The sequence below is a fragment of the Aphelocoma coerulescens genome, chromosome 29 (genome assembly GCF_041296385.1).
Source record: "Aphelocoma coerulescens isolate FSJ_1873_10779 chromosome 29, UR_Acoe_1.0, whole genome shotgun sequence".
NCBI lineage: Eukaryota > Metazoa > Chordata > Aves > Passeriformes > Corvidae > Aphelocoma > Aphelocoma coerulescens.
In genome coordinates, this window is record NC_091042.1 from 811,908 (window position 1) to 818,627 (window position 6,720).

General features: G+C 62.9%; 1 protein-coding gene across 1 annotated transcript; it reads left to right on the plus strand.

Annotated features, from left to right (window-relative positions):
- The first annotated feature begins 737 nt into the window (after positions 1-737).
- On the plus strand, positions 738-3,663 carry LOC138100074 (serine/threonine-protein kinase pim-1-like). Its single transcript, XM_068997769.1, has 6 exons — positions 738-1,337; positions 1,459-1,509; positions 1,735-2,101; positions 2,745-2,921; positions 3,179-3,328; positions 3,556-3,663. The coding sequence occupies exons 1-5, from the start codon at positions 738-740 to the stop codon at positions 3,283-3,285; spliced, it is 1,302 nt and encodes a 433-aa protein (XP_068853870.1). The 3' UTR covers positions 3,286-3,328; positions 3,556-3,663.
- Positions 3,664-6,720: the final 3,057 nt, after the last annotated feature.

A 6,720-nucleotide genomic window follows, 5' to 3' on the forward strand; every position in this document is an offset into this window, starting at 1 on the left:
AGTCTCCGATTTTCACCTGGAACCGGACAAGAAAACAGCAACAGCCCTGGCGACGAGGGCACCGCGCCGGGCACGGCCCCGCCGCTCGCACTGCCCACGCCGAGCGGCCGGGGAGCAGCGCTGCACCGCGCAGGGGCTGCACGTCTCCCTCCTCACGTCCTGCTCTGCCCTCCCACGGGGCTGCCTCTGCCTGGCGCTGGCAGGCTCCTCATTCAGCACTTTGCTCTGCTCCAGGCGAAAAGCGCGGACAGCGCTTTGGTTGCTCGCGAGCAAGAGACCGCGGCGCGGGGCGAGCCAGCAGCAGCAGGGGCAAGTTGCAAGATTGCCGCAAGGAAGAGTTACAATCTGGCGAAGAAGAAGCTAAACAAGACGGTGCGTTTGGCGAGGCTGCGGGAGGAAGAGATGCTCCGGGACTCCGCTTCGGCCCCGGAGCGGCCCGTGCTGGCCCGGGGCGCGCGGGGCTCGGCCGTGGGGCGCGCGGGGGAAAAACGGACACCCGGGCAACAGACACACGGACACGCGGACCAACGCTCCCAGCGCTTCAGCGGCAGCGGCGGCAGCAGCAGCAGCGGCAGCAGCGGCAGCAGCAGAAGAGCAATACAGGAGCAGCGGTTCTCCAGACCCTCTGCGTTCCTTCTCCTGTTCCTCCTCTCCTTCTTCCAGTGTCCCGCATCCCCTGTCCCGCTCTCCCTTCAGTGCTCCACCCCCTCCGCCCCTTCCGCGGCCTCCCTCTCCCCATGCCAGGCGGGGCCATGCCCCCGGCCCGCCCCCGGCCCCGGGCGGGGCTGCGCCCTCCCCGCCCCCGGGCGTCCCGCCGCGGTCTCGCCTCCGCCCGGCTCTTGCCCTACTGGCGGTGGCGCCGCTGGGCGGGCATCAGTGCCTGCCTCTTGGGCAGCACTGTTAGCCTCTGGCTCCGGCTGGCCCGGCCCCGGCTGGCCCGGCCCCGGCTGGCCCGGCCCAGGCCCCGGCCCCGGCCCCGGCCCCGGCCCCGGCCCCCGCTCCTCCCGGGACCCGCCGAGGAGACAGACGGCGCGGCCGCTCCCGCCGCGTCCGCGGCGTCTTCCCCGGTCCGAGCTCTTCCGCTCGGCAGCGCGGCCCCCGCCCCCGAGCCGCCGGTGTCCCCTTCGAAAGAGGCAGCATCTGGGGATACCCGGCCCGGGGCGGTTGAGGAGCGCCCGGCGGCCGTTCCTGGCCCCGGGCCGAGCGCTGACAGCCGCGTCTCGCCGGCAGGGAATGCGCTGCAGGGCCTAAGGGAGCGCTACCTGGAGGGCTCGCTGCTGGGGCGCGGCGGCTTCGGCAGCGTCTTCGCGGCCACGCGGCTCTCGGACGGCGCCCCGGTGAGTGGCGGGGCCGGCGGCGGGCGCAGGAGGAGGGGGGCGGAGGAGGGCGCAGGAGAAGGAGGATGGGGCTCGGCAGGGCGGGCGGCGAGCTCAGCCCGCCGCTCCCCTTGGCTTGCAGGTGGCCATCAAATGGGTGCCACGGACCCGCATCCGTCATTGGGGCGAGCTGGTGAGTGAGCGGGGGGGGGTGGGTGGGGGTGGTGGGCAGCGGGAGAAGGCGGGGCATGACGGGCGGGGATAAGCCGAGGCCCGGGAGGGTGGAAGGCGCCAGGACGCCTCGGGGGAGAGCGGGCGTGGGGGCAGCGGAGGGCGCAGAGCATCCCGGGCTGGGCGAGGGCTTCCCGAGCCCTGGCACGGCATCAGCCCCACTGACGGCATCGTGCTCCTCCCGCAGCCCAACGGCACCAGCGCACCACTCGAGGTCGTGCTGCTGGACAAGGTGTCCACCGGCTTCCCTGGTGTGGTGCAGCTCCTCGAGTGGCTCGAGCTCCCCAGCAACGTGGTGCTGGTGATGGAGCGGCCGGAGCAGTCTCAGGACCTGCTTCGTTTCATTCGAGCGCGGGGCTTCCTGTGCGAGGAGGTGGCACGGGAGCTGTTCCGCCAGGTCCTGGAGGCCGTGCGGCACTGCACCAGCTGCGGAGTCCTTCACAGGGACCTGAAACCAGAGAACATCCTGGTTGACCTGGCCACGGGCCAGGCCAAATTGATTGACTTTGGCTGCGGCACCTACCTGCAAGACACAGCCTACACCAGCTTTGCAGGTGAGTCCTCGCCGGGGTAGGCTCCCGGTGCCGGCATCTCGCGGCCCAACCTGGCTGTGGCAGCGGGGATTCTCCCTTTTGATGCCAGTCATGGGACCGAGTTTTCAGCCCAGTTGCTTTTGAGTGCGGGTGGCCGGGGGGCCATCTTCCAGCCCTGCTGGCAGCCTTCGCCAGCCACTCTGCCCAGGACTGGCACTGGGGCTGGGGCAGCCAGTGTGACAAAAACACACCCGTGGGTGGGGGTAGCAGAGAGGGGAGGGCCAGAAGCTGTGCACCCGCCGGTTTGGTGTGCAGGCGAGAACCGGCTTGGACTGCTCAGCTCGCCTTGTTTGCCTTGGCTTCAGAATGTTTTTTTTGGGCAATGCAGGCAGGGAGGGTGAAGGCATGGTTTTCCCACCCCCGGCACTGAGCGGGTTTTCCCTTTGCATGGAATGCTCGGGCCTTGCCGGGGCTTCCGCTGCCCTCTTGTGACACCGGTGGCTTCTTTTACAACCCCCAGTTTGTCCACAAGTCACAGGCGCTGGCGAGAGGGCAGCGGGTCATGCCGCGTGCCACTGGTGCGGCCCCGCGTGCCCAGGGATGCTGGGGCGAGGCTCCGGGAGCAGGCAGCATCCCGCTAATGAAGTGCCTCTCTATTCCGTAGGAACACCATCATACAGCCCCCCGGAATGGACCCATTTTGGCTGGTACTACGGCGAGGCAGCTACCGTCTGGTCCCTGGGCATCGTGCTGCACCAGATGGTCTGCGGGCGGCACCCGTTCCCGAAGGGCCGGAACATCAGCTGGGGCCAGCTGTCGCTCCCAGAACGGCTCTCTCAAGGTGGATGCTCATCCCTGCGGCACGGGGGGAATTGCAGTACTGGGAGACAGCAGCGGGCTCATGAGCATCCCGCTCTGGCAGCTGCCGAGGAGGTGGCACATGCCCCGCTCTCCTGCTCTCCTCCAAAACAAAGAATGGATGGGAAAGTTCAGGCACAGCTCGGAGCCCCCATGGCATGGCCTGGGCATGGCAATAGTGGGGCAAAGCGGACAGGAGCCTTCTGCAACTGACCGGCGCTTTCTGGTTTCTCCCCACAGACTGCAAGGAACTGATCAGATGGTGTCTGTCCCTGCACTCCTTGGACAGGCCCTCATTAGAAGACCTGTCGTGTGATCCTTGGCTGCAGGATATTCATCATCCATAGAAGAAGGGAGAGAGCCACAGGCACACTTTGATCCAGGGAGCCGGTAAGTTACAGCTCCACACGTGCCTTGGCCAGAAGAAGCCAAGAAACGCAGGCTTTTTTGCCCTGCCTGTATCGCTGCGCAGGGGTCGTCAGATGGGGACCCGCAGCCCTTGTGCTGGCGCTGAGCTGCTCTTCCCAGCACTGGTGGCCGCCGTGCAAGCTGCTTTTGCTTGTCCTGCTTCACTGACAGCCGGGGCCCTGGGCGGGGCACTGACAGCCTGCTCTCAGCCGCAGGGAAGAAGGAGCCCCTGGAGAAGCTGTACTCCTGCTGCTGCTGGAGACATGGAGGACGACGTCAAGGATGGCAAGCTCTTCCTCGACCTGGCCACCGGCAAGCTGAAGATGATGGGCTTCGATTCTGGCACCTTCTTCAAAGCCAGGCTCCACAGCGAATTTACAGATGAGTCCACAGCCAGGGGGATGCTCCCGGATTTGGGCATTGCACGGCCTGGCCGGGAAGCAAAGGTTCCCCCCTTGGCTGGGGCGGATGCAACTAATTCTTCAGCCGGCTGCCAAGCTGCTTTTCGGCAGGGCGGGCAGGATGGGCTGGGGTGCTTAGGAAATGAGAGTCGGCCCCTGGCCCTGCCAACAGCCCCCACCACCCACTGTTCCCCGGGCTGGGGCTGGGGCTGGGGCAGCCAGCCCGACACAAACAAGCCCCCATGGCAGGAGCAGATGTGGCACTCCAGGAGCTGTGCACGGGCTGCTTTGTTTTGCAGGAAAGGAAGGGCTTGGGCTGCTCCACTCCGCTTGTTTGCTTTGGGCTTGCTGTGCCTGTTGGGGATCAGTGCAGGGGGGAGGGGAGAAAGTGTGGGCTTCCCTCGCCCGAGGGTGGGTTTTTCCCCAGCATGTAGGGAAGGTTGGGCCTTCCTCAGGCCCCCGACAGAGAGAAGACTTTTTACCTTTTTTCTTGTTTCTCCTTTTTGTCTGTAATCCCTTTTCATTAATTTGTTGTTGGTTTTCCTTAAAGGAAGCGTTGTAGGTGGTGTCCAGTCTGGATCGGGAAGTGCTTGGGACCAGCTGCGGCGTGGATGGGACGGGGCCTTGGAGAAGGCCGAGGACATCGCTTGGGAGCAGCTTTTCTTCCGGCGGCGGGTGGCGTGCGGTGGGTCCCCGTCTTCTTGGCACGGCTGGGATAAGGGCTTTTGGGAGATGGCAGCGAGCACAGGAGCATCCCGCTCTGGGCAGCTGCTGAGGAGGTGGATCTGCCACGGCTGGCTGCGGGCGGTGGCACGTGTCCTGCCATCCTGCTCTCCTGCCAAAGGCAGCAGTGACGGGCGGCTTCGGGCTCCGCTTTGAGCGCGGCCAGCACGGCCTGGGCACCGCGGGCGGCTGGGACAAGGGGGACAGCAGCCTTCAAGTGACGGGCGGTTTCTGCTTTCTCTCCTTGCAGCCGGGCTCTGTGGATGCTGAGGCTGCTCTGGGCTCCGCCAGGGCTCTGCTGCGGCTCAGCACCGGGCTGGAAGAAGCCAAAGAAGAACCGGTGTGAGCCGCAGCAGAGACGTGCTCGAGCATTTCGGCAACGCAGCTCAAGCCTGCAGAGTGCACGCCTCCAGGGGAAAACATGACACCCCCCCCGCCCCCAAAATAAACTTGTTCAATAACTTGTGAAATGAAATCAATCTGGGATGACCCCAAATGACATTTCTCAGCTTGCTCAAGCTTTAGCTCAGCCCTTCTCTGAACAGTTCTCTGCCCCGCCTGCCTTTTACTTCACAAGTGCTCCCTCTTTTCCCCCAGTGAGTTGCCAGCTCAGGGCAGTCTCTGTCGCACTGTAGCCTTCCTTGATGCCTTTGACCACGAGGAGGAGCGAGCCCCGGGTTTAGGGACTCATCCTGTCACTGGCAGAAGAACAGCAATGTCTCAGAGGTCCGGTGAGACCTGAGTGTCATTCAAGAGCTGCCCTCCAGGCCTCAGCTCTCCTCACTGTTAGCTTCCCACTGCCCCTTTTCCTCGTCCTTCCAGCAGGATGAGCTCTGTGAATGCCCTTGACCCTCCCCACTCCTGCCAGCCCAGCCACCCAGCTCAGTTTGGCTTAAGCTGAAGCTTCTCTGTCTCCTCTGGCACGCCAGTGCAGTTCCCTCTGCGGGGAGCAGCAGCCCCAGAGCACAGCAGGCAACAGCGCAGGCCGCACCTGCACCGGCTCCCCTCCACGCGTGGCTGGGCTCTTGGTGGCAACTAAAATGCTCCCTGTCTGCAGCTGTCCCTGGAGGATGGCCCCAGGGCAGAGCCCAGCCCGGCTCCCACTGCATCCCCCGGAGCTTGGGGCAGACAGTGGTCCCAGAGCTGAGGTTCATGGTGCGCAGCCGGCGCTGTGGCTCGCAGTCGGTGTTTGCAAGTGTTGCGTTCTCACCTCCTGCAACTTGTGGGGAAAAGGAGCTGTGCGGCCGGGCCAGCACTGCCCCTCTGGGCAGTGACACGGCTGAAGGTCTTTGCTGTTGCAGAGGAGCCGGCATGGAGCCTTAGCAGGGCCTGGCAGCTGTGGAGCCGGATCTCGCCCGCTGTCCGGGGCTCGCTGCCCGCCAACCGCCCCCACCCGCCGCGCTCCCTTCTGCAGGGACAGAAGGCTCTGGCTGTACCAGGCTTTCCATCACGTCTGTGTACCCGTGGCTGTGGAACGCACATGGAGAGGGAAAGTGTCAGTCCCGGTGCTTGTGCACTCCTTCTTCAGATACCAGACACATCTATGGGCAGCCCCTATGTGCACAGATGGATTAAAAGGATGGGCATGGATAGAGATTTCCCACAGAGCTCTTACTTTGGCGTAACTCACCTTGTAAGCTGGCGGCCAGGGGATGTTTTTTCCCAGCTCTGTGTCAGTAGGTGTCCAAGAGCTAAAGGGAGCAGCAGCATTTAGAAGATCCTGGCAGGGAACACAAGCAGGCCAGCTGACCCCAATTAGCCAAGGGGATGTTCCATACCGTATGACTCCAGCTCAGATAGCTGAAGCTAAGGGAGAGAGGAGGAAGGGTGTGTGGGGGCTTTCGTGATTCCTCAACATTTGCCTCCTGGAGAAACCATTCCCTGTGCTGAAGCCCAGCTTGCCGGGAAGGGTCCAAACATTGCTGTTAATGGGAAGTAGAGATTGACTTTTTTCCTTAGTTTATGCACTGCAGAATCTTTCTTTCTTTCTCTTTCTTTCTTTCTTTCTTTCTTTCTTTCTTTCTTTCTTTCTTTCTTTCTTTCTTTCTTTCTTTCTTTCTTTCTTTCTCTTTCTTTCTTTCTTTCTTTCTTTCTTTCTCTCTTTCTTTCTCTCTTTCTTTCTTTCTTTCTCTCTTTCTTTCTTTCTCTCTTTCTTTCTCTCTTTCTTTCTCTCTTTCTCTCTCTTTCTCTCTCTCTTTCTCTCTTTCTCTCTTTCTCTCTCTCTTTCTCTCTTTCTCTCTTTCTCTCTTT

What these genes read in the sequence shown, in the direction of transcription:
- LOC138100074 (XM_068997769.1), top strand. Translation starts at nt 738, where the DNA reads ATGCCAGGCGGGGCCATGCCCCCGGCCCGCCCCCGGCCCCGGGCGGGG. An exon ending in GGCTCTCGGACGGCGCCCCG is followed by an intron (nt 1,338 to 1,458) that starts GTGAGTGGCGGG and finishes CTTGGCTTGCAG; the next exon opens with GTGGCCATCAAATGGGTGCC. An exon ending in CCCAGAACGGCTCTCTCAAG is followed by an intron (nt 2,922 to 3,178) that starts GTGGATGCTCAT and finishes TTCTCCCCACAG; the next exon opens with ACTGCAAGGAACTGATCAGA.